Source organism: Fulmarus glacialis, unplaced genomic scaffold (assembly GCF_000690835.1).
Source record: "Fulmarus glacialis isolate BGI_N327 unplaced genomic scaffold, ASM69083v1 scaffold39263, whole genome shotgun sequence".
NCBI lineage: Eukaryota > Metazoa > Chordata > Aves > Procellariiformes > Procellariidae > Fulmarus > Fulmarus glacialis.
In genome coordinates, this window is record NW_009205576.1 from 48,992 (window position 1) to 75,362 (window position 26,371).

Below are 26,371 nucleotides of genomic sequence, written 5' to 3' on the forward strand. Positions count from 1 at the left end.
AGAGTGCTGATTATGTGCCACATAGAAGAGGCAAACTCTGCCACATGCCAAAATGAGCTGGAAAGGTCTTCCGGACAAAATCAACAGTAGTGGATTTTTCTTTCTGTATTGATTTGCTCAGATGTTAATGTTTGATGCAGGTTGTTTGGTTAGGAGTTATAAAAAGAAAGATATTGCTGTTATTCAAAACAGGAACAAGGTATGAAGGAAACCAGATGTGTGCTATGCCACAAGTTTTTGCTCTGCTGCATATGGAACAGTTGTTGCAAAAACTATGTAAATCAGAACTCAAATCCAGAGCTTCTATATTTATAATTATACTGGGTGATTTCATGATCATTTTGTCTACTGTGAAGGCTAGAAAAAAAGTAATGCTCTCAAAACCCATCCAGTTACATCTCATTAGCATTTAATTCAGCCCAGTAATCGATACCCAACATGACAGAGTATAGATGTGTCAAGTGCTCGCAGTGCTTGCATGGAGTGCAAAATCAGAGCGATCAATGTGGTTCTTTTTGCATCATGTCTGGGTTGTGTACATAGAGGAGACAGCAAATCTGGAAACGGCAAACAGAGCAAACAGCTCAGGCTTAACACTGTGTTTCACAGAAACAGCCATCCTTCAGCGCTCTGTATGCTGATTGTAGAGATGCAGAGGAATATGAAATCTGTTCCCTTTTCTCACGTTTACAGAAACCCTATGCCTGTCAGATTCCTGGCTGCTCCAAACGCTACACTGACCCCAGCTCTCTGCGCAAACATGTGAAAGCTCATTCAGCCAAAGAACAACAGGTGCGTAAGAAGGTAAGGCCCACTAGGCAAAAAGTGACACATCTCCAGATCTCCTCGATATAGTTATTTTTAATTTACGTTTAGTTTACATATTTTCTAATCAGAGTTATTCTGCAATATTGCTAGAAGAAAACTTAAGTTGAGCTAATTTTCCTGTTGGTTTTTAATCGCTATTGTTAACCAGTCCACTTTATAGTTTTACACTTTCAAGGCTACCACCCTGTAATTTCAGTTTGCCCCACACTTTCTCTCCAAGTATTTCTTTCTTGTTCATTTTTCATACACAAGCCCAAATTCTGCTGTCATTCACATAAAATGCAATCAGCTAGTAAATACACGTTGGCAGATCATCTAAAACACAAATGAAACTAAGCCAGGATACAATGGAAATGTCAGGAAAGGAGCACTTGTAATACATGAGAATGAAAACCCACCACATCTGTATTTTAAATGCATTTATAAATCATTCCAAACCCAGACTGCTAGTTACGTTTTCACTACTATTAGAGTCAAATAAGTATTTTGGTTTCTGTGGGCTAAATCCTGAACTCATTATTAAATGGGGATGCTTACAGGCACCAGCCCAGGATCAGAGACTTGTTTATTACACATTTGTACACACAGTTTGTAAAAAGATGATTGGGACCGCACAGAGCTGTGACAGAACAGACCATGAGCATACTTCAGGCCGAAGAGTGGAAGGGAATGCAAGCCTTAGCAAGCAATTACGATTAGTTCAATAAGCAGCAATTCTTCCCCCAGCTGCCTCGCCACTGCCAAGAGCATCATGGATGAGACAGCAAAGCATGTTTAAAGGATGGAGGACAGAGCAGAAATGACAGCCTGGCAAGATAGAGCTAGGGAGCAGCTAGTTTGGAAAACTGTCAAAGGTAAGAACTAGAAGTACTGGAAAGCAAAGAAAGGAACATGTAGAGAGAAGAGACAGTAATAGAACCCAGGTCATCTTAGTTGCGGAATTTGGGATGAGCCATGGAGGAGTGAGATGGATGTCAAAAAGGCCTAATTTTCCTGCTTGAATACAACTGTGATGAGTTCATACCAACTTGTCCTTGTGTCAGCCATGCCCCCTGTCTTACACCTCTTCCCTCCTGCTACTTCTCAGCATGAATTATATCCCCCTACAGTTTTCACTTGCCTAGATTCACCAATCTGAACTTATGGTCCCCTTTCCTAGGACAGTTGTCTGTCCCCCAATTCTTCCTGTAACCCTTCTCTGTGTCAGGTGCATGCCATCTGAGTAACAGTTTCTAGAACATCAGTGTCCAGAGTTGTGCACACTATTTCAAATAGTCAAGAAACACTCATTACATGTGGAGCTTTGTGCGTGGGAGTAACACTATTCATACCTAGCACCCATCCAGATGTCCACAGAATCAAGTTGTTGTCTCTTCATATATCAGGTCCAGTCAGAACTCTTATTTAGCCTGGCAGGACTGGAAAGCACTGCCTCGTTTTCAAGCCCAATTTTATATTATCAGGCCATGCGGTTTCACCACAGCTCTCTAGAATGTTCCACAGGGTGTGCTGTGCACACACCTCCCACACCACAGGTTGCAAAATTCCCAACGCTCCTCTAGAGCAACCTTTAGGTCTTAATGAGGGTAAGAGTCAGAAAGCCATAGCAGTAATTGGCCACAGAAAGAGGTTGACTGTGGCACCAAAGTCTTTTGCAATAGCAAGATCTTTGCGACAGGAAGATTTTGTTATTCGCAGCTGATTGTGGAAAGCAACCACGCTTCCTATTCCAAAGGAGAGAACCCCCCATCTTTCCTTCGTGTGGTTGCTGACATACTTCTTGGGAGAAGGAAGGAGAGAATTATTTCCTAATACCAAACATGGGTATCATATCAGCTCTGTGTACTGGGCTGAATGCATTAACATGTTAAAATCCTTTACATCTGGACGAAGGAACAGTCCCCACTGTTATACCCTGTCACCTGCTGGGGCCTATTTCCAGTTCTACAGAGGAAGGTGGGAAAAAACCTAAATCCAAACTTTGCATTTAGGGGCACTAAGTACTTCCTGCATAAGCAGTGGGAGGCCTTAAGCATAGAATCGATACAGGACAAATCTGGTACACACAAATTGCAAACTCAAGCTGCTTGGGTGGACCAAGACATCAAATATCCAGGTTTTCATATCTCTTAATCTCCTAGCTTGAGGAATTTTCCTGCATGCATATATATACCCTCTCATAAATTTATCAAGTCTATCTTAAAATAATGTTAGTTCCTTGCCTCCCACACCTTATTTGGTAGACCAATCTAAATCTGCACTCCTCCAGTGGTTTGAAATCATCTTCAGATTTCCTGTCTCATTTATCCATGATGACTTTATGAATACTTGATCCTGTGTCTTTTTTCCTTGAACTTACAAGGCATCTGAAAAAGCAGCAGATTTAAAGTGCATTTTGATCAGGCTCTCTTAAAAGGGACCAAAGCGAATCTGACTTATAAAGAAACAATAACACCCCCCCAATATTTCACTTAAACATATTATAGGAAAAGAAACCATTTCACAACTAAGCAAATCTCAGTGTTATTGAAACGGTGACAGTCTAATTTGGAAAAAAGGGGAAAAGACTGTTTATACTCACTTGCTCATTTTTGGTTATAACTCGGCAAAGGCAGTTGTCTGTTGATATCAGCTTCCCAGGAGTTCTGAGTGGAAATGACTTAGCCAAAAAAGAAAAATTAACAGGCTGCTCTGCCCACGTGTCTTGGTTGAGATATGCTACCAAAATGTGCCATCTCTGATATAAAATAAAATGCCTGAGCTTAGACTTACATCAAAGGAATCCCGAATGTTTAGTTCATAGCCTAGGAGATGACTGCAGTGGTAGTATTTTGTTGTTCTGAAAGGCTTTACAAGAACAAAATAGGAGAAAGTTAGCTGTTAATTTAGTAGTAGTTTAAGTTTAATTGGCTACAGATGCACTTTGTGATCCAAATGTTAGATGTTTATCTTGAACCAACAAATGGCTGTATAGCAGAATTCTAAATAGGTTTGCGCGGACCTTTTATTTAGAATAACCAAACCCAGGGGAGATCGGTATGCAAAACTGTAAACGTAAAGACAATAACTATTTATTAATGGCTATAGAATATGATGGCTGTTTGTGTAATGTGAGCACTATATTATGACAAAAGCTTGGCAACATCAGCATGTTTGAAAGAGAATTAGAAATGCTTTTCTTTCTTAATTCTCCTCTCCTGCTGTTTTTAATATGATCGACATTGTGGTTTCAAGAGTTTGCTTCAGACACTTTTGCCAGAGCTTTAATTTACATGGAGAACAGCTGACATATCGGTGATACCTCTTACACATTACTGACAGCGTATTATTCCACCAGTTCTAATCTGATAAGCACAAATGCTTTTCTTTCCCAAAGTGTCACAGCTACAAGGTGATGCAATCCTTTTGCCACAGAACCCAAGAAACTACAGAAAGCCTGAAAATATGCAGTTAAATTACTCAGGAAGGTTTGAAGAAACACAGGGTACATTATTTTCTGAAGCAAACTGTTGTTGATTTAAGATTAGCACGCTTAACTTGTGCGCTTAAGGAAACCAAAATTATCTCTAATTAAAAATACCAAGTTATAGATACATCCTTAATTACACGAAGTTGCTAAGAATGACATGTTGTTCCTTCCTTCAGTACATAATCTTTCAGCAAAGAGACATATGAATTTAATTAGAAGTAATTTGGTTTACTTTGAAATAAAATGTTTGTTTTATCCTCCTCTTGTAGCTAAATTCATGTACTGATATCGAACAAGACGTACTAAGTGAATGCTTAGCTATACAACAACTCCACACATCTTCACAACACATTTTGGATGGGAAATGTGGTAGATCTGTAGGTCATCATGATTTAATTACAGGTAAGAATACTTCTAATAAGTATGGTGCTAAATATGTCATATAATACAGGATTTAAAACAGAAAAGCTTATGGGTCTCATTTGCCACTCTGGAAGAAAAAAAAAAAAACAAACCAACAAATAAAATTAAATAATTTTGTGAGTTGTTTGCTAAGGCCTGACTTTTTTTTTCAGTTAGTCAGCCAAATAGCTCCTATTAATTTCACATGAAGGGGGGAGCAGCCCTGCTGAAAGTCAGCCTCTATCCATTTGTTCTCTTTTTAAAAGTTTGCCTTGGCTTCAGCAGAATGCAGGTGCATGAGCTTTGCTAAAGCCAAATGAGTGCTCTAGCAAAAACAAAGGCACGCAGCAATAAGGTTTTCCAGCTCTTCAGGAGCTGCAGAAAAGTTGATGAGGCTGTGTATTAACGTGCACTGTGTGATTATAACAAATAATATGGTGATGTATGAATGGAGCAAAAGCTTGATTTTGAAATGTCAAACGTGTTGTTTTAATTATCTTTCCTAGTATTTAATCTTTCTTTCATTCCTTCTTGTCTGTCTTTTCTTTCTTTCTTGTGGTTTGAACAAGAGCTGGCCCCTTTCAGGGACCTTAGACTGTTCTATACATTTTATAGGACGAGAAAAAGATGCTTCCATTCCCTTCTGCTGAAAATAAGATCTAGATTCACAACTCTTGAACCTCAGCAAGCAATCTCAGGTTCTTTGTTTAGCCAGCTGAGAGAAAGAGGAACTCCCAAAGGCCATCAGTTTAATTGTAATCTGCCTCACCCTGTAAAGGCACCCATATCCCTCCACTGATTCTAGAGATTAGAGTGGGGAACCTTTCACTTAGCTGTTTTCACTGTCAAAGCTCTGTCTGCCCATGTAACTATTTAGCCCTTTTTCTAATTTTCATATTTATTTTATTCTTGGCTTCAGCAACATCATGTATCAGTGAGTTGCAAAGCCCACACTTTTTTGAAAAAATACTTTCCTTGATTAATTTTGCATGTGCAACTTTCAGATGATGTTCGATGAGAAGAATATGCACATAGACTCTTACCTGGTCTGCTTTGGTGGAACCTACTTTTGGAGAACCATTTATGTTATTGCCTTTGAAATTTCTCTAACTCTGTAATATCCATTTTGGGATGGGATAACCAATACCACGCACAAAATTCCAGATTATGCTATTCACTTGATTTATAAGCCGTCATTGTCACGTTTTCTTGTGTCGTTCTCTATCATGTTCCAGACGCATCCCAGTATCTTATCCATCTTTTAATGGCAGCTGTGTATTAGAGATGGGATGGATATGTGGCAACATTTTATATGTAGCACTTTGTATGGTCCGGAGACAATCTCCAGAAAAAAGATTTAACAGAAATTAATCACTTTTTCATTATTTAAACAATAATAATGCATACTAAACTCAGTTTTTGACAGACTATTCCTAATTTTGGGGCAGGAACGTGGAGTCTGGTACACCACATACTATGCCCAAGGGTGGAGGACAGTTTGAATCATAGAATCATAGAATAGTGTGGGTTGGAAGGGACCTTTAAAGGCCATCTAGTCCAACCCCCCTGCAATGAGCAGGGACATCTTCAACTAGATCAGGTTGCTCAGAGCCCCGTCCAACCTGACCTTGAATGTTTCCAGGGATGGGGCATCGACCACCTCTCTGGGCAACCTGGTCCAGTGTTTCACCACCCTCATTGTAAAAAATTTCTTCCTTATATCTAGTCTGAATCTACCCTCTTTTAGTTTAAGACCATTCCCCCTTGTCCTGTCGCAACAGGCCCTATTAAAAAGTCTGTCCCCATCTTTCTTATAAGCCCCCTTTAAGTATTAAAAGGCTGCAATAAGGTCTCCCAGAAGCCTTCTCTTCTCCAGGCTGAATAACCCTAACTCTCTCAGCCTTTCCTCATAGGAGGAAGTCTTTGGATTGCAGAGCAGAGCCAAGGTGAGACACAAAAAGGGAGGGATGCCATTTTTGAAGACTTTACTTTCAAACTTGGTCAATATTAGAAAATGTTCAGTGCTATTAAAATCCAAAATTATTCATAAAATGTTTTATCTTAGAGCTAAATTAATCTATCTTGATTTAAGATGCACTTTATCCTCTTTCAATTCCACTGTGTGGAGGAGAGGCTTGACTTGGTATTACTAAATATGTTTTAAATTGATTTAGTAACTGAGTACGAGCTTTCCAGACAAACCCTAGCTTGTTTCTGTTGAAGCTTAGAGAAATCCAATGGTAAACTGGGATTAGAAAACAAAAATGCCTGGTGCTAGTTCCCCTGCACCAAGGGAAGAGTTGATGCACTTTATTACATACTTTGCTTTGTAAGAGCAAAGTAATAAATTACTAAAAATTACTTAGGCAAGAATCTCCTGCTTTTTTCTCACTCCAAATATTAAAAATAAAAACAAAAAATGCATCCTGCTTGACATCTTCTATTCTCCTTTCTAGTTCAAGTTGCACTAAAATGTTGGAATGTAACTGGTGAACAGAATGGAGTAGAAAGGGAAATAACCCATCATTCTAACATTGTTCCCCTGGGAGTCTGCACTCACGGTTTATATGTGGCTCCTCGAAAAGTGGCAGAAAGCTGGAGGGACCTGGGGGGATTATTTCCATTCTTTGCCTTTGTCGTCTGCGCTCCTAAGATCTGTGAGGGCAGCACGTGGCCTCTGCTCTCCACCCTTGACAGTCTGGCGTAGCTGAAGCATGGCTTAGCCTCTTGCTTCCAGGCAGGACAGGAAAGACCAGTGACATTTCCCTCAGAACAGGCTGCGCTTAAGAACCTCAGAAATAGCCTCAGATTTCAAGTGACAACAATAAAACAGGAAAAAAGTTATTAGCTTACAAATAAAAAGACCATCCCTAACCTCTCAGTGTCATTTCTGAGAACCTCTTGTGAAATTAAGGATTTTATCTATCAATAATACTGGCTTTCTCTGATATGATTTCTTTGCTGATTATATCAATCCATCACCAGGATGTTGTAAAAAACCTAGTAAATCTTCCCTGATACTTCCATCAGGTCACCCCATATGAGACCCCATCACATGCACAGTATGAAAAAGTGCCAGGGAAAATAAATCAAGATTTGAAAGACTGTTGTACAGTGAAACAGAAATTGCTTCATACTATGTGTAATACAATTCCATAGGCAAAACTGTTCTTCTGTCATTATTTAGGGCATATAAGTTAAAGTGCTGATCCTTACAGAATTAAAGCATAAGGCCTGCTGCCACCTATAGTCTGCAATGATTGCACATTTGCTCTTTCAAATAAGCAGAGGGAATATTTCTGGAGAAATCAGCTACAATACTTTACATAGGATATATATGGATAAATATGATGTCCTCTTGATTCCACTTGAAAATATGAAAATGTTCATGGTTGGGTTTTTTTTTGAGGGTCTTTTTTTTTTTTTTTTTTTTCAAAGAAACCACATTATTAATGTGCAGAGCTCTGGGCTTTAGGGATCACTTGGATTCCTGGAGAGTTTTAGTTTTGTCTTTCTCCAAGTTAAAGCACATTTTAAATATGTCAGGGATGAAAGCCAATCACGGAAAAAATGAAATATTTAAAAAGCTCCCATCCCTTGTGTCCGACTTCAAAGCAGGTTTGTTCTTAGGACTGGGTAAGACAGTGAGCAAAAGAATGTTTTGCAGTCAGAGGAACCCATTGTTTGGTTAGATCTTCCTCCTTTTTCCCTCCTCATAACTAAGATGCTTATGGCTGCACACATTCAACTCTAGCTGTGCCCGAGAGCTCTTATCACTCTCCCTGCAAAGGAAGCGTCTCCATTTAAGTAATTCCACTCAGGTGTTTTCTCTGGGCATGTTTTATTATTGTTTTTCTGGTCTCAGTATAAAGCTGGGGGGAAAAAAAGCTGCTAGTCACAGATGCTCAGAGTACTGTTTTGGCAACAGATGTTAAGGTTAAAGGCCAAGCCATTTAAAATATTGATTGATGACATATATTTACAAGCTAAGATGGTCAATGCGTGAAGAGGCCCAAGGTGCACAGTCCTGAAGTGGGTTGCATTTCCAGAACATAACAGCTCCAAAGGCTTCTGTGTGACTTCAGGTACTCAGAATATTATAGCTTGCTGCTGAAAAAAAGGAAGAAAAACTGTAAAAGAAGTGAAATTTTAGAAGCATTGAAAATTATACTGAGGCTGGAATAGCAAACGCCCTTCCTCACTTGACTTCTTCTGTTGCCTTTCCTGGGCAAAGGGATCCACGCAGCAAAGGCAGCATTTCTCTCCCCTCAAGCAACTCTTCCTTTCTGTTAGGGCTTGGCAGTGGGAAGAACCTTATAGACCTTCGTTAGCAGCAGATACCTCCTGCTTCCCTGAACAAGGCAGTTCACTGTCTCTCTTTCCTGATAAACTGCCACTGCCAATATTTCCTTCTAAAAGCACCATCTTTGGGCTTAACACCCATCAACATACCATTGGGTAGTCATGGAAGCAGAGTGACAGCAGCTCCAAACTTTGAGTGACTTAAGTCTGGAATAAAAATATGCATATCAAAACTTTTTACAGTCAAAATGAATTCCAGTAGCAACATAAATGGTTGATAGATGATAGCATTCATAGTGCCTAGTATAGTACACCCTGCACAATGCCCATGACCAGAGAAAGGTCTGGCCCTCTGAAGGAAGTAAAGTTAATGTTCTGTTGGAGTGCCCTTGTTTTGCACTGTGTAAGGTAACTAACTTTTTACTTGAAATCATTACCAATTTGGTTCTCAGTGACTCAACAGAAATTACTAATGTCTCATTGCAGACTCACATGCAATCTCATAGTAAATCCCATCTTCCATTGTGTGTGCCACATGGCCCTCGAAATACTCTTAAATTACAGGCAGACACCCCATGCAAGCGAAGCAAGTGAACAATAGGGTCTATTCTTTGTCTACGTTGGCTCGTGTTTCGGCTTTCTCGCTATCCAGAAGCTTCAGGGGTGGATGCAGCCCTCATCCAAATGGTAGGCTGTGCAGTCTCAGAGCCGCACCACCAGGCCCAGGAGCACACATCGCTGTGCCCGATGCCAGAGCAGCTCCCCCCGTTCCTCCCACTAGCCCTGTGTCTGAGGAATACACGCTGTACAAATCAGGACTCTGGGTTTAGTCTCATTTCCTTAGGAAGCAAGGCTTATGTAATCATTTTGCTCGCCTCTCTGTCCACATGTGTGTCAGTCCCCTTCCCCACAGTATTTTTTTAAATCCATTAGCCAAGCTCAACCACATTTGACAAACGCCTCAGAGATAATTGCGTTCTGACAAGTTTCATGAATACTGGCAGCTGGATACCAGAGAGTGGCACCCAAAATTAGTGTTCCACTGTGGGAGAGGCAGGCAGGGCTCAGCTGTGACACATGCTGCTTGGCAGCAGGCAGCACACGTGTAGCACCACATTTGTCAAAGTGTCACAGAGGATATGGGGACAGCTGGGTTTACCGTGACATGCTTCAGCCGATGTTGCGGTGGGCTGCCGATCTAGCAATGCCGTGGAGAGGGGGTGTCAGTGTGAGGGGGGCCAGCGGCTTCTGGCATGAAGCAGCACAAGCTACGGTGTGGAAGGGGGGTTGGGGGGACAAGAGACGCCACGTGTCAAACCGAGCACGAGTGAGGGCGTCGTGGTAATTAAAGATGTAGGAAAAGGAAAACTCACTGATGAACAAACTCTACAAGCCTCAGCACACATATGCTCCAAGCGGGGGCCTTTTCCAGAGAAGGTGTGATCAGTAAGTCAAAAGATGGATAAACTCAGGGTGGATGGAAGAAGCCCTGCTTTAAGTAGGAGAGGAGATCCATAGCAATACATCTTTTCAAGCCCAAGAGTGGGCAATGGGTGTCTACCCTAGTAGTTCTACAGCTCGGTAAACTCCTCTTGCATAGTGGTTGGGCATGGCAGAAACTCAGGGTGACAGGGATTCTGGTTTTGTTTGGTTTTCTAATGGGGTGGGGTTTGAGTGCATGGGATCACGCAGGACTTGTCTCCTGGAAATATGGATGGGATGTGTGGGGTGGTTTTTTTAACATTTTCTTGCTTCTCTAGGGGGGCAAGCTGATTGTAGGTACTCTGCTACTCTTTCTTTCTCACCCACCTCAAGTAAAGAGTTGAACTATCCTTAGCAGCTGAGACAGTATGGAAGGGGCCAGGAGAGACCTCTTGAACATTCATGAACTGTTCAGGGGTGGGATTGTAAGAGAAAACATTTGAGTGTGTTTATTGGCCACCACACTGCTAAAACTACCTTTTGAGGGTTTCTGAGCTTTTTGGGTGAGTTATTGACAGGGGCCAGTAATAGTCTGCTAGCCTTAGAGAGCATAAACGTTTTAGGTTCAGCAATGCTGCCAATATACCTGAACTGCATGTTGTAGGAAATAGAGCTGAAGTGTGAAATGACACTGTACAGTCAAGTCAAATTGGTATTTGGCTCATCTTCCAAGCCTGATAATGAATGTATGAAAAGTAAGGATTTGGGGGAAGTGGAAACTATTGTATTATAAAATGGACTGAAGCCACCAGTAGAAAAAAGACATTTTCACAATGTCTTGTAGCATCCTAGCTACTGACTTACTGTTATCAGAAGAGGCTTTGACAAATAAATCCTAGCATCACCTGGGAACATCTGACTTGTTAAAGCTCCTTCTGTCTGGCTTTCAGTGCAGAAAGCAAGTTGGTTTCACTGGCTGGTTGACAAATGTTCTGTCTAGCGGGAGACAGAGATGATGTGGTTCATTTTTGTTGCTTTAGATCTGTCAACAGCTGAGGACTCATTGTTCATGAGAGGTTTTTGACTCATCTGAAGTCCCTGACAAAGGTGGCTGGAATCTTGCCTTAGTGGTTCTGCTCTTCAACGCACAGAAACAGATGCTGACATTCAGCCGTGTTTTATCCACCCAGAGGGCTGTTGCACGTTCCCCACGGCTCCAGATTTTCCTGGTGCTTTCTGCTTCCATGTCACTGCGAGGGTTTGGGAGGAGTGCCATCCAAAACCCTGTCAGTGACAATGGGACACGTCCAAGCATAGCTGACACACAGCTCTGTCTTCCTGAATGTGTAGCTCTGCACACAATGAGTGGGAGAGGAAGGGTGAATGCTACAGGAGGAGAGAAGGCAAAGAAACTAGGCCTCAGAGGGGTGTGGGGTCTTCTGTGCTGAACAGCTGGACACTGTGGGAGCTGGCAAACTTCATTTGCTCTCCACAGCCTTCAGAATACAATGTGAGTGGCTGCTCTAGTCCTCCTCTGTGTGCAGATTCCCTGGGAGGCATGCCCTGGTGGGCCAAAACTCTGGGAGATGTGTTGTAGGCAAACTTTAAGAAGAGGAGGAGAAGGGCAGAGAAACTGAGAAAAGAAGGATTAGACTTTTCCAAGAATTGCACTTACTAGGAGCCAGTCCTTTTTTCCCCTTGCCATAGGGTGGCATTTGTAAACAGTGTTCGTAACACCAGGCAGCAAGCACTTCTGCAATCTCCCCTCATTGCAGACACCTGCCCTCAGTGCAGCCTTCACGCCAAAAGTCAGTGTCAAGGCCCTGACCCCCAGGTAGCCTAGACTGTCTGAGTGCATGGCTTACTCTTCAGAAGGGAGACTGTAAGAAAAAAACTTAATCCCAGCATCTTAATCCAAGAGTCCTGGACAAAGCTTCCTCAACAAAGTATGTGCTTGAGGGCATGATAGACACTTCACTATTGGTGTCTGACTGCCATGGTAGAGGAGAGTAGCCAGAGTCCTAAAAAAAATGGAACACCAACGCTCCTTCAGTACTTCTGTATACTAGTAAAACTTTTGTTTTCATGGTCTCATTAAAAATTTCTCCTCACTCCTCTTCACGTTTAATTTATTGGCTTTTATTTGAATCAATATGTGACGTTTTTAAATGCTCTAGGATGTCCAGCAGCCTACTAACTGAAAGTCAAATTTAAAAGTTTTAAATGAACAATGAAAAAACTCGAAATCATGGTCCCCCATACGCAAACACAGTGCTCCGAGTTCAGTGTTTAATGTGATGTTGGTAAGTTATCATGTACCACTCTGCTCTCAATATAAGCTTCATCATTCTGCAAGCAATGAGCACTGTGACTTCTCACTCAGAAGTATGGTGAAGGCAGGGTGAGAGTCCTGCCAAGTCCTGCCAGCTGCTGGGAGGAATGCTTATGGGTCTGGAGTCACAGCAAGGGAGAAATGGACCACCTGAAAGGGTTGGTCCCTGGAGGGGAGACACACAGGTCAGAATACATTGATACAGCTTTGAGTGCTGTTCCAAGCACAGCAGTATTCGCTAACGTACTGGATCTCTGAGTAGGTGACTCCCCTTGGCCGTATGACTCCCCCAACAGAAGTGGGCTGCTGTGTGTTTGTGTCTCAGGGTCGGGTGGGGGATAGGGGAGGAACTGGGGACTCTCAAGGACTTACTTGGATGCTTCTTTCCTTGCTTACTTTATTTTGCAAAATGATGTGTGTTCACAGGCATGTACAGTGGTTCCAGCGCTAACCATAATGGTCCCTCACCAGGTATATTGCCGCCTCCTCATGACATCCCTTCAAGACACCATCCACTCGACTCTACCCTTTCCAGTCCACATCACCATCAGTCACCATTGGAGAGTGCCAGGGAAGGGTATGTGTATGAAACATATTTGGCCTCTGTCTGGCAAGATAATGAATGATTAATTGTTTATTTTACTTTGCATGGATGCTGTTCAAATGAAAAACACTGGCTCAAACTAAGCAATTTTGTTTGGTTTAGAATCATAGAATAATTTAGTTTTGAAGGGATCTCAGAATGTCATGTCATCCATCCCTGTACAATGCAGAACAAACTTTGACATTACTATTAGGTTGCTCAGGGCCTTGTCCTTGTCTTCAACAAAACACACTGAGATTTTTTTTTTCTTTATAGAATGCAATTGCATTTAGATTTTTTTTTTTTTTTTTTAATTCTTCCTTGATGACTTCTTGTAGGTTTGGATAAGTGCAGAGAACTTTTCTCAGCTAAAATGAGAAATCTCTCAAAGGGTGAAAATGCAAACTATGACTCACTCAGGAATAAGGCAGTGTTTGCCTTAGTAAGACTTACTTCGTGTCAGAGCAGCAGGCTTTCTCACTTCCTTGCTCTCTGATAAGATTTTCTGTAATACGTCCCTCAGCAGCAGGCATTAACCAGTAAGCTCCTAATCAGGGAAGGGTATATTATCACATTGATTGTGTAGATTGCATTGCTACGGTATGGACTGCATTGCATTGCTACAGTATCTGATCTTTCTAATGCACCATTTGCTCAAGGATCTCATAACATCTTCTCAACAGTAAAGAATCTCTGTAAGCCACAAAATTCTGCTCTAATCTTTTTGCTCAGATTTTTTTGGGTGCCTAGCCTCATGCAAATTAAACATCAAACTTAAGTTTTTCTTCCCAGCACTTTGGACAGGGAGGGGACTCTGATTTTGCTTTACTGATGGGAACTTGGGATATAGAGAGATGAAGAGATTTTTTTCCTAAAAATATGTTGGGGTTCTTTAGCAAATACAGCAATTGAATGGAGAGTTTTTCCATCCTAGTCCAGTGACTGACCCATCCCTTCTTTTATATGGGGAAATGAAAGCCCAGAAAGTTTTTAATTGTATGCTTTAAGCAAAGGGCAGAAGGCAGAGTGTATGTGGCATGGAAGGGGCACGGTACGGAAAATTACACCTGGAATAGTTGAAGAACAATCTGATTGAGGAAATTCAATTAGGAACAAATTACTCCTTTTTTTTTTTTTCTTAATTGTGGAATGAATGCTGTAGCAAGCTTAGCTTCTATACCCTGTTCCTCCTTCAGCCATCTCTTCTGACCTATGCCAGTAGCAGGTACCAGTGCCCCCTCCCAGTGTATGATGCATATCTGCCCATCATAAGAATAGACTTATCCTGTCCCTGTCACATAAGATGCCCAACCCTTCTCCATCCCTGCCCTGCCACCCACATTCCTGACCTTCTATTTCCTGTTGGCAGTCTCATGCCGTGGCAGTGTCATGGCCAACAGGAGGCATTGGGCATGCTGATTTAGATGGAAGTTATACCACATAAATATGAAGTTTTCTGTAGCAGAGTAGGCAGTGAGCGCAAATAGGAGGAGTGGAGACAGACAGTCCAAAGTGAAGGTGATCCACGAGCTGTTCTTTCCCTGCAGAATGGGACTACTTGAGCTTGGGGGAGTAGGATCCCTTCCTCTCACTGCTCCCCAGTGCACTGCTCAGCTGTTTCCTCTTTGAGTTGGTTCCTAGGGGAGTTAAAGCAAAAAATCCCAACGAAGAATGAAATAAAGTAAGGATATACTACGGGAAGGATTTAACAGGCTGTCAGTAAGGTGGATTTGTTTCTAAGGCACTTCACATTCTGGTACTCTTAATAAGAAATGAAAGCAAAGACTTGACCAGAATGAGGGCAACAGACAGTTTTACAATTTGAGGGGTCTGAAGCTCCCAGATGAATTCTTCTTACTGCCCCTCGTGTCTCCATTCCAGAGTACGGCACTTCTCTTTCAGCAGAAACACCATGCTGTGTGAGCTGAGTTTCTTGCTTAGGCCAAAGTTTACATCAGAATTGTCTCTGCTCTTTTCAGTTCTAGTGGAATAGGTATTCTTTCTCAGAGGAGACAACAGTGCTGATTTATTATCTCAGTGCTTATATACCTAAGTAATGTAAAGTCTTTGCAGAAACAACATAGTTACTATCCTGTGACACTCCTCTAAGAGTGAGATGATAACAGATTTCTAATCATGAACCAAGCATCAGGAAATGGAGAGCGGAATGTATTTTTGAATAGTTATTTTAAAATGGGGTATCTAGTTTCATGACGTAATTACTTGGAATTTTTCAGCATTTCAAATACCATTTTCTAAACTCAAAATAATCTGTATTCAGCGCTGTCATACCCAGTCCAAGATCCTTTTGCTGTATTTTAATTGTTTATGCTTACATTATTAATGACTGCTGAAATAAAGCCCATACATGACATTTTAATTGCAAGTACAGAAACTTAGTGTGAACTAATAGTCCTTGCATTTTTTTTAGCACAGTTTTGTTTAAAGCATTCATCCATTTAACTGGGCAAAATCACTTAATAATCTAATGCTTGGAGCCACTGAATTATAGAACTGTTACACCTTTGCCACTTCATAGCAGTATGCCATTACTCATATAAAATATATATGGTTTACAATAGGAAAGAAACACCTAACACTACCTTTCTTCATAGTAACTGCTCCAGCTTTCTGGCACACATATAATGTTTTGCCTCATTTGTCAGCTCTCTCAGCATTCATGTTTAAGTAAATGCAAAGAATTTCTATACTGTGAATCAGTACGATGACAAGACTGGATTGCATAGTTTAAGTCTGTGGAATGAACCAAATGATTATTATCAAGAAATCTAATTACTGAGTCATCAAATATGCAAGATGCCAAAAACTACATGAGGTGGAGTACAAATAGTCTACTCAAGTTTGACATAAGATTCAGAATTTGATTTAAAGGCTTTTTCTTTTTTTTTTTTTTAAAGCCCTATGTTATACCATCCTTTGCCAAAGTCAATACCAAGTGCAGCAGTCAATTTTCCCAAATGGTTTGCTAAGACATTTAAATAGTTTGACAAAATTATCTAATTCACTTGAAAATGTTCTAACAAAATCTGACTTCATTACCAAATGTATTTATACTGGCTTTATACAATATGGAGAGTATTTTTTCAAATTCTGGTATGAAGTATATGCTAGACCAAAAAATTTTACTTATACTGATATTAATTAAACTAAAAGTGTGTGACTGAGAAATATTTTGGCATCCAGAAAGTGGGCTTGTCATGATCCAGGTTTAAATATATATTTATTTTTTATTTCAGGTAGCAAAGGTTTATTTTAGCACTTCTTGTAGCATATGCCATGTATAATGTCTAACTCGGTTTCATTTTGCCCATTGCAAAAATAGTCTATTTTGATTTGTAGCAGAATGAAGATGAAAAACAGCTTGTAGTATTAAATCTTAGGTGAATGTTGCACTTGGCCTTCTTTCTACTATTTTTTTAGCTGTTACTATCTAAGTCATCTAAAAATGTACTTGGTTTCATTTGTAAACTATCTCTGTAAACTCCAGTTTAAAATATTTAGTGTGATAAATTATCAGCTTAAATGAAACTGATATGATTAAAGTTAAGTGTGTTTGAGTGGTGGCACCAAGTTAGGGATTTGCACCAATTTAGCTTAATGACCTAACAAGGTCACTTTGTAGGATCTGAACACGGTCCCTCTATATGTGACTGTGAGGCCCTCTGTCACTTGTGTCGCCCATAACAAACAGCACTTATGTTCTCAAAAGAAGCTGGGGGTACTGACAAATAATAACTTTACTGGGAAGGCGATGTGTCTCCAAGGGAAAGGAAAGTGAAACTATTTTTTTATATTCCTGTGGTAATTTAGGTCATTTCTGCTCTGTAAACACAACAGTAAATGAAGAACTAGTGGGATTAAGACATCTGTGATGTCCATAGGTGATGATTAATGAGAACTCTGAATCCAGTCTTGTGAGCCTTTAATATAAAGGATTAAGTAATCAAGGTTAGAGGAAGGAGCGAGCTTACACAACTCTCTTTTGCCCAGGCTTCTCACCAGCTAACTGCAACCAGTTCAAACCATGTTCCAGACCCCCCTGAAGAGCCACTTACCCATACAAAATCACAAGAAACAGGACTTAAAAACAATCAGGTGAATCAAGTGAAAAGAGACATTTTAATCAAACTGCTTAAACAGCAGAATTTTTGTTTGCTTGCTTCTTAGCACCTGTTAATTCAAATACCACAGAAATACTTAAATGTAAAGAGATCTCTGTTAAAAATTTAGTCTTTCATTTCCCTTTACGTAAAGTAACACAACATACACAGACCTTCCCTTCTTGCTCAACCAGGGAACACCAGATTTGAAAATCCCGATATTTTTAAAATTGAAAATATGCAGGATAAAATCTAGTGTGTTAGATTTTTATTTGTACTACTACCATGTTATACTTCGGCAATAAGAGACTGTAAGCCAGCTCCTACCCACGCTTCAGCCCTGTTACATACCTTGCCAGGACTCTGTCGGGTGCCTCCATTTCAAAGAAGAATCTGGCCCAGCCCCCCTGCCTGTCTCAGTGAGCTGTGGAGCTGGGAGGAAGCAACCTCCACCAAACCCACACCTCTGCTCTGTGGGATTGGTTTTGGCTTCAGCTTTACTGGTAGATGATGATGGCCTACAAAGGGTTTGGTGGGTGCTTGCTCATCAGATGGGACCAGACTCGTTTCACTGTTGTTTGCAAGCAGCTAGTTTTCTGGAGCATGACTGTTTCTGTGAAAAGATTTAAGAAATTGCCCCAAAACCAGTAAAAGAAATGGGGGAGATTCTTTTCAATAGGTAGTGCTATCTCCTTAACTGCCACAATCCATGGCCAGATAGGAAAATACATTTATATACCTAATTCTCATTACTTTGAGTGACAATTAGGTGTCTAAGTACTTGTGTCTAAATTTTATTCATCTTTCAGTTTGTGAGCTCAATAAATATACTGGGAACTGGCATGTTGCTAGAATCTTTGTAGGAAACAAACTTTTACTCTCTAGAAGTACTCTGGAGAACTAAATACCTACACAGTTTTTATAACAGTTTCTAGGACCAAGGAGATACATCATTCATTCATTGTGGATTCCACTGGAGAATACTCTTCATTTATAACAGAATACACAAGTCAGTGTTTTAGTCTTTCTTTCAAAAGCACTAAAACCAATAACAAGAAACAGATATCTCTGACAGCTGAAAACATTTTCAGTGAAGGAACCCAAGAACCCATCATCATTTATCTCAGTGTTACGGATCTGAGCACGCAAAAGGGGCATCGGTACATCTGTCCAAAGAAAGAACAATGTACAGGTGCGGAGCTGAGGTTCATGTAACAAAGAAAATCAGTAATTAAAAGCATCTGGTTTCAAATCCCAAGTCATTTATCTCATTGTAGAAAATGTGATCAGAATTCATTTGTAATCATGTCCAGATAGGCTTATACAGTTTTTTCCCCCCTTAAAGCAAAATTAGCATTAGCATAGGCTTAGTTCAAAAATACATGGTTAAGAATAACTTTGTGCTTGATCATGGGGTAAAATATTGTTTGGCCATCAGCAGAAATAGGTGGGCATGTATTTCATTTGTGTTTCTAAAAGGGCTGGATTGACATTCATTAGAGAGCCTTCATCAGTGCATCTCAAAGTAAGTGTTATGTTACAGAAGAAACACTGTAAGCAAAACTATCTTAGAGTAAGAAATAAGAGTTACAGGAGAAGGTGGGAGGTTAAAGGAATTGGTCAGAGTAACTCAGGAACCATTTAAGATGGATTCAACCGCAGCTCTTCTGCATTGTATTAATGATTTTAGCCATTACTGGTTTTACCTATAGTTAAATTTATGCTTAACATCTGTAAAGCTGATTTTTTTCTTTTTTTTTTTTTTAATTTTGTTTTGCCTTTTAAGTGAAACTTTTGCAGTTACATGTAAACCATATATGCCAAACACAATAATTTATCATGGTATAACAAACGATTAAGTTATCTTAACATCTCCCACTACTCGGTACAGTGCCTTTTAGACTATAAACTTGAAGAAAGCAGGCATCAACTACCTGTACAGGACCTACCTGCACCTGGAAGCATCTTACTGCATATTTGCCAGAAAATAATGACCTTAAATGACTAAAATAAGATAGATCAGTCAAGCATGCAGTACATGCTGGATAATACTAAGTAGACAATATCTGTGTTTGATTGCATGTCTTTATAATTGACTTCCTGGCAATCACTTGAACCTAAGGCAGTGCTCTTTATTTAAATATGTTTTGATATTTCTTTGACGATATTAATACAGATTTTTTTTACTTTTGAAATATATTTTTCTGCTAGATCGTTAGCAAGAGTAAGAAGTTTTCCTTACGTGTAGCGGCTTCCACTGTAGTGATTCATCACTTTCATTTCAAAGGAGATTATTGGACAAACCCTTATAAATAAAGATGTCTTTTAGACTGGCACAGTTCCTGTAATGATTGCTGTGATTAAATGCTCTGCAGAAATTGCATGTATCAGGTTAGAACAATTGTAGAGATATTCATTTAACATAGAAGAAAAGTGTTTGTATATATTTGTGAGTTTGTGTAGGTAATGAAATGCATTACAAAATGCTGAGTTATGTTTTACACCCAACTGAGACTTGCATGTGTATTTGTTAGAAAAGATTGTGAGTATTTCAGTAAATCACTCTGTACCTGAAGAGAAGGCCCACACACAGTCTTTGAGTGTACCAGGAAAGGACTCCTTTGGCTCCTGTGTAATTTTGAACCCAAAGCTGTTTTCATATCACTGTTAATTGGTATTATTAAAAATATTCTAAACCGATTAAATGACCTAAGACCCTTCAGTCACATTAAAGGTCCCGTGGAGAGTGTTCTCCATAATGTTTATGAAACCCCTCTCACTCCTCATAGCTAACTAGCTTATTATACAGGCACTTGTTGACACTGCTCAGAGTGTGGGTGGGTGAAGAGGCAGAACTGGATTAAAGTAATCCAAGGCAGTATTCTGAATGAAAAATAGTATCTTGTATTTATCTAGAAGCAAGGAAAAGGCTGACATTGCCTCAGTCCTACTTTAAAGATGTTACACACGGAGGTATGTCACACACTGCATTAGTAGCAGAGCCCGAGTCTCTTAACAGCAGACAGCTACTCAAGCTGGCCACAAGCACAGAGAGAAAGGAGAAAAACAGAAACACAGTGTCGTATCTTGCAGTCATGGAGCAGAGACCGAGGCCTTGTAAGAAGGGCAGTGTGTCACAGCCCAGTAACTTGTTTGCTCATTGTTTATAGAAAAGGGTAATAAAACGCAATGATGCCCAGCAAGGTGATCCGCAATGAAGGATTTATTATATATCAGGGAGAGGGGGGGAAGAGGAGAAAGGAAGAAAGAGGGAGAGAAGGAAAAGATTCTTTGCATTCCAGAAACGTAGCCAGAGGCACCTGGCAGTGATTAGTGCAAAGGTTCACCAAACTTCAGATAGAGTCCATCTTAAAAAAAAAAAGTAAAAAGAAAAGTGAACGGTATAACTGTTTCCTGAGCACGTGCTGACAGAAATTCCCGTAGGGCAAGACCCAGAACAGAAACACGTGGCAAGAGATTGGGTGCTATCCAGAGACCAGATTAGCAGAGCTTTACACATCATTTTTAATATTACAGGAAGAGATGAAAATCAGTGTTAACTTTTTTTTCCATGAAAAAAAAAATAATCTCCTGGTCCTGGAACTGAAATGGACTTTCTCACAATATAAGTAACTATAATGCTTGGGGGAGAGATTTTATGAATGAAATGGTTGGCATGCTGGATTTTGTGGTAGAACTTGGTTTCATGGAAAATCTCAGTTTTTGTAACTAGCTGCAATACTGTACAAGTCACTTAAAGATAAAAAGTGGAGCTTCGTTGCTTTGTGCTTCTCACTCTGGTGCTTTATTATATACTTGTCTTCATATTAATATCAGTTAAACATAATTCTCAAAGTCAAGATTGTTTGATATGGTGATACGCTATGCATGAGAACTGTATTACAGAATGGTCTTATAAACCAAAATATACAAAAAATTATTTGAGATAAAGGACAGATGTTTTTCAGTCTGGATTTGGTCCTGTTTCCACTGAACTCAATGGGATATGGGTTGAGGTTCTTTGTCTAGCTGAGGAATCTGCCAATCAAGCCATCACATCATAAAAAGAAAAAAAAAACCAGACAGTTTTCATATTGGAAACATCCCTATCTTAGATATTTCTATTTTGCGGTTACACTTCATTCCCACTTATTATTCAAGAATCTTAGTTTGAATTTATTTTCATTATTTTTCAATTTTCAATTCCATTCAATATTTACTGATTAAGTATACTGGGTGTAGTTTTTGGCAGTCAAGAGATGATCAACTAGATCATGAAAAAGCTCATCTCAAACCAGCTCAAAATCTGGCTTTACAATTTCTTACTCTGTGTTAATTTGTCCAGGAACTGCTATTGAACAAAGACTGGCTAAAGCAAAGTGTAAAACTATTTCTTACTCAGGCTAAGTACTGTGGATGAATATAGAAAACAGACATCTTGACAGAAAGCTCAGAAAAATCAATGTTGATATGTATTTATTTTTTGGTTCTTTATGTTGCAATAATATTGGAACAAGACATTTGGTGTGCATTGTGAAAATGCACAAATTCTTGTACACCACTGCCTACTTTGGGAGGCTGAAAGTGGAGGCAGGATAAATAATTCTCAATTTGGTACTTGTAGCCTATTAGATATCTTTTCTGTAGATCACTGCTAGCTCATGGCAAATCTAGATTCCCTCAGATAGGCCTTACAATTTAATATGAACTTTCACCATCCAAAATATATTATTAAAACATGATCACAAGAAAATTTATGTAAAAGTCTTACTGGGATTTCTGTTTGAGATTCCTAAAGGTATGCACTTTATAAAACCAGAGAGAAGACAGATTAATATCTCGTATGTTTTGACTTTTAATTTTCTTTTTTAAAAAATCCTTCTGTTAAGATCCAGATTTCTGAGTGTTTCCACTGATGTGAGTGACAAATGATTTGCAGTAGAGGTGAGGAATTGGCTCGTTGGCTATATCTAACACTTGGTTTAATGACTCTTTGTGGGTAGTATCGTACCTGACTTCAAGAGCTTCCCTTAGGAAGGCTGTGAAGCTGAGTATTTTAAAACAGTGTTTAGCATGCTACAGAAATGTGTGCAGTATCATAGACAAGGTATGTTACCGAGTTAGGATCAGTTCTTCCGATAGTTTTCTGTCAGTTGTATGGATGAAGGTATTACATAAACAAGATTTTTCTGATTAGTCCTTTTACTTAATTGTAAATGCATCCTCAGGCATTGCAATTCCACCTGAAATCATCGGTCCCTCAAGACTAGTATTATGTCTTCAGCGCCATGCTACACATGGTGCTTCAAAGGGAATTTGAAAAAACCCACAATACCTGGTCAATCATACGAAGTTGTATGATGAGTGAACAGAGAGGAGAATTCCTCTCTGACTCCTTGGGCGATCAGTTTACATCCTGAAGCACAAGATTTGATTACCCCTCGCTTAGCATGGAAATGTTGGTTTTGGCCATTAAATTATTCAGTCCCTTTTTAAAAAACTAGGTATTCTGTTTGATTCTGTGATTTCCTGTGGCTATGAATGCCACAGGCCAGGGCATGCTGTGTGAGCAAAATGTTCCTTTTGTTTTAAGCCGACCTGCTTCTCTCTGTGGTGCATGCCCTGTTGCTCCCGTGTCTTGGACAGAGTGGAGAGGAGGCTGGCTCCTCCATTGCACACTTGTAATGTGAAAAACTGCATTTTAAATTCCTTTCTTTCAGTGGCATGCTTCTAGTTTTGGCAGTTTTACTTTGTAAGAAAACCCTGTCTTACTATTGTATCTTCAGCTGCTTTTAACTCCTGTGATAACTTAATGCATCAAAACTGAATACAGCTTTTCTGGTTTTACCACTATGTAATATATGGTCATTAATAAGTAGATTCCTACTGCACCCAACCATATAGTTCCCTTTCCGTTATTATCACTGCTCAAGAAAGTTGCACATTATTCCCACAACACTGCTGTTCCCAAAAGATAGTGTAAGTTCAAAACCAGTCAACACATGCAGGGAACATAGACTCTTTTGGTGCATACCTCTCTGTATGAGGGGTATTGAGAAGCTCCCACTGTTACTAGGTCGGAAGTCACCAAAATGAATCTTCACGAGAAAAAGCTTTCCTACTTGCATCATATATTACATACAGCAAGGGGTTTAGCAATAGCAGTTTCATTGGTAGGCAACTGGAATTCTGGATTCAGAGAGGGGTTGCTAGTAACTTCAGTAGTGTCTGTGGCTAGGAATAAGGTAAATGCATGGTTAACAGGTTACCTTTCACATAAGGGACATACGGTTTCTGATAATGGAGTAGTTAAAGCCTTGCAGTGGGTTAATTTGTTGTTTGAGTTACTAAGTGTTTTACCATCAAGCATCCTTGTAAGACTATATGGACAGTCAGGTTACATCAGCAGTGCAAGCGATCTGTAAGAACTGTTGATTCTTCTCAACTTTGTCACAAGGTTAGGGAGATAGCAAAAAGATTTATGCTCCTGAACAGAAATATTCCGTATAGCCACGAGCCCTCAAATTTAATGAATTAGGGAAGGATAAGGATTTTTTTTACATGTGTGTGAGAGTATTTATTTATATATCTCTCTATATAGCTATATATAGGCACAGATATATATTAAAAGGCCCAAAAAGGACCTGCAAATTTACAGAATTATACAAGTTACAATTAAAGTAAAATATATGGTATATATTTATTAGTAATATCCAAACTAAAGCAAACTGTGGTTGTAGTACAGTATTAACAGGAAATGTCCAGGCTATTAGTTATTGAAACATACACGCCTGAGCTACTGCCTGGGAATTTTTAATGTATCCAGCTGAGTTCCTGGTGTAAGTAGTTTAGTGTTTCTTCTTCCATACAGAAGGCATCCCCTTTTAAGCTCTTTTCTGTTGCTAATGCATTATCTATTTAATTTGTATCAGGAATGATTCCTCCTCTCTTTTCACAACCTGAGTATCACAGCAACCTAGTTAGTAGGCAAATATTCAGGAGAGAATTAAAAACACGGCACTGGGAACTGGACAGTTAGCTGATGAAAAAACTCTCCTTGCGCATGCCAGAGGACATTCACACATCCATACACACACACAAAATAATATTTTAGGGCCCAGCTCGAGCTGTAGGCATTGTGATGAACATTTTAAGAAGACAAATTCCCATGTTGGCCACTTGTGCTAATATAGCCAGATTTTTCTGCTGAGCAAAGCTCTTTTCTAGCTAAAAACTGTGCCTTAACTTATGGGAAATGTATTCAATTCCCTGTTTGGGAGAGACTGAGCAGAAGGTAGTAGATTTTACAGTGACCTGCTCAACTGCATGAAACTCTTTTCATGCAGAGGAGGCAGCGATGGTCAAGTGTTAGACGGCGCTTTCAGGATTTCAGCTCAAGTTCCTGTGCTGCAGTAAGTTACTAGGATACTGGCTGCCCGCAGACAGCTATGTTTGCTGAGCTCCAGCACCGTGACAGCAGTGCCGAGTGGGAGCAGCAAGCTGGCAGCTCTGCGCGGCCGCTCAGCTCACCCGGCTGGAGCAGGGCCCCACACACCTCCGCACCCCTCCTGCCTCGCATGGGGAGTCTCACCTGCTCTTAACCAGCCATTTCAAAGGCACAAACGCTATCACAACTGTTGAGCTCACACACAGGAAAAACAGGAATACAAAGAGTGTGAATGGGGAGAAGCACTGCTTTAAAAATAACAATAAAAACTGTTAAATTCTTCTCACATGGTTAAGATTTAAATAGGCTCTGGGAGTAGTTAAACTGGGTAGGGAAGCTGGGATTTTGAGTATTCCCACAGCTGGACACCTTAAATGTACCATTTTTGTTTGACGTGCAACATACTTGCATAGAATTTAAAAATGCGATTGCTCGACCATCCTAACAAAGCGTTCAACACAGAGCAGCCCGGCAGGCCTCTATGGGGTGCTACATTTCCCAGCAGTAGCCAGGACAAGGCATTTCAAGAGAAGGCAGAGGAAACCCAACACAGGCAGTTGCAGAGTACTCGCTCACCAGAAGTATTTTCCTCCCTCATTCAGAGTGGTTTCTGGCTCATCCAGGCCTTGGAGTTTTTAGCACATCTTTTGTTTCTCTTTAAAATGTGTGTGTGGTCATTACCCATATAAATGTCACTATCTTGATCTCTTTTAGCTATTATCTTTCCAATGAAAACAACTGCAATCTTTTTAATCTCCTTTCAGATAGAAGCATTTGGAGGCTTCTAGTAGCATTTCTGGCATGTCGAGGACAATGTCTCCACGTGTGCCATTGAAGGGGCTGGTGACCATTTTGTAATTTGTGGTTTGCTTTGCTGGCACTGCCTTGCAGCCTCGGAAGAGACCATAGCAGAGGCTTTTCTGCAGGTCCCAGCAGATAAATGTCAGCCCCATCTTCATGCAATAGTTCACCACAGACACGCACTTGAGAGCATTTGCAGAAGATACAAGTGTAGCTGGGCTGCACGACAGCTCATTTCTGTTAAAACTATTTCTCTACTGAGACCTTTGAGGAAAAACTACAGCCACATGGGAGCTGACCTTAGCGTTTAGCTGCTGCTTAGCAAATAAACTCGGTATTTTCCCCCGAGCATTGCTCTTCAGCAGTTCAGACTCCAAAGAGTATTTTCTGTGTCTGACCTGAAGAGGGCAGAGGTGGCCCCTGCATTCCTCGCGTCCCCTTTTAGCATCTCTGCAGCCCCAGGCCTTTACCCTCGGGTAGGCCAAGGGCCATCCCAGCTCTGTTGCTGAGCTCTTTTTAATATGCACTTAAAACAAAAAACAGGTAAGATTTTTTTTCTTTGCACGTTGGCTTTTAAAATTCGACTTTAGTCCTCTGTATTTTACATATTGCTGGTCATCGCTTATTTGGGGGGGGGGGGGGGGGGTTATTTTTCTCACAAAAA

General features: G+C 40.2%; 1 protein-coding gene across 1 annotated transcript in view; it reads left to right on the top strand.

Annotated features, from left to right (window-relative positions):
• GLIS1 (GLIS family zinc finger 1) overlaps positions 1-26,371 on the top strand; it is a gene marked incomplete at its 5' end in the record, with an annotated part of 42,389 nt that overhangs the window by 2,922 nt on the left and 13,096 nt on the right. Inside the window, 3 exons of the mRNA XM_009575433.1 lie at positions 694-804; positions 4,567-4,699; positions 13,182-13,332. Of these exons, the coding sequence (XP_009573728.1) occupies positions 694-804; positions 4,567-4,699; positions 13,182-13,332 (395 nt within the window). The remainder of the gene's footprint in view (positions 1-693; positions 805-4,566; positions 4,700-13,181; positions 13,333-26,371) is intronic.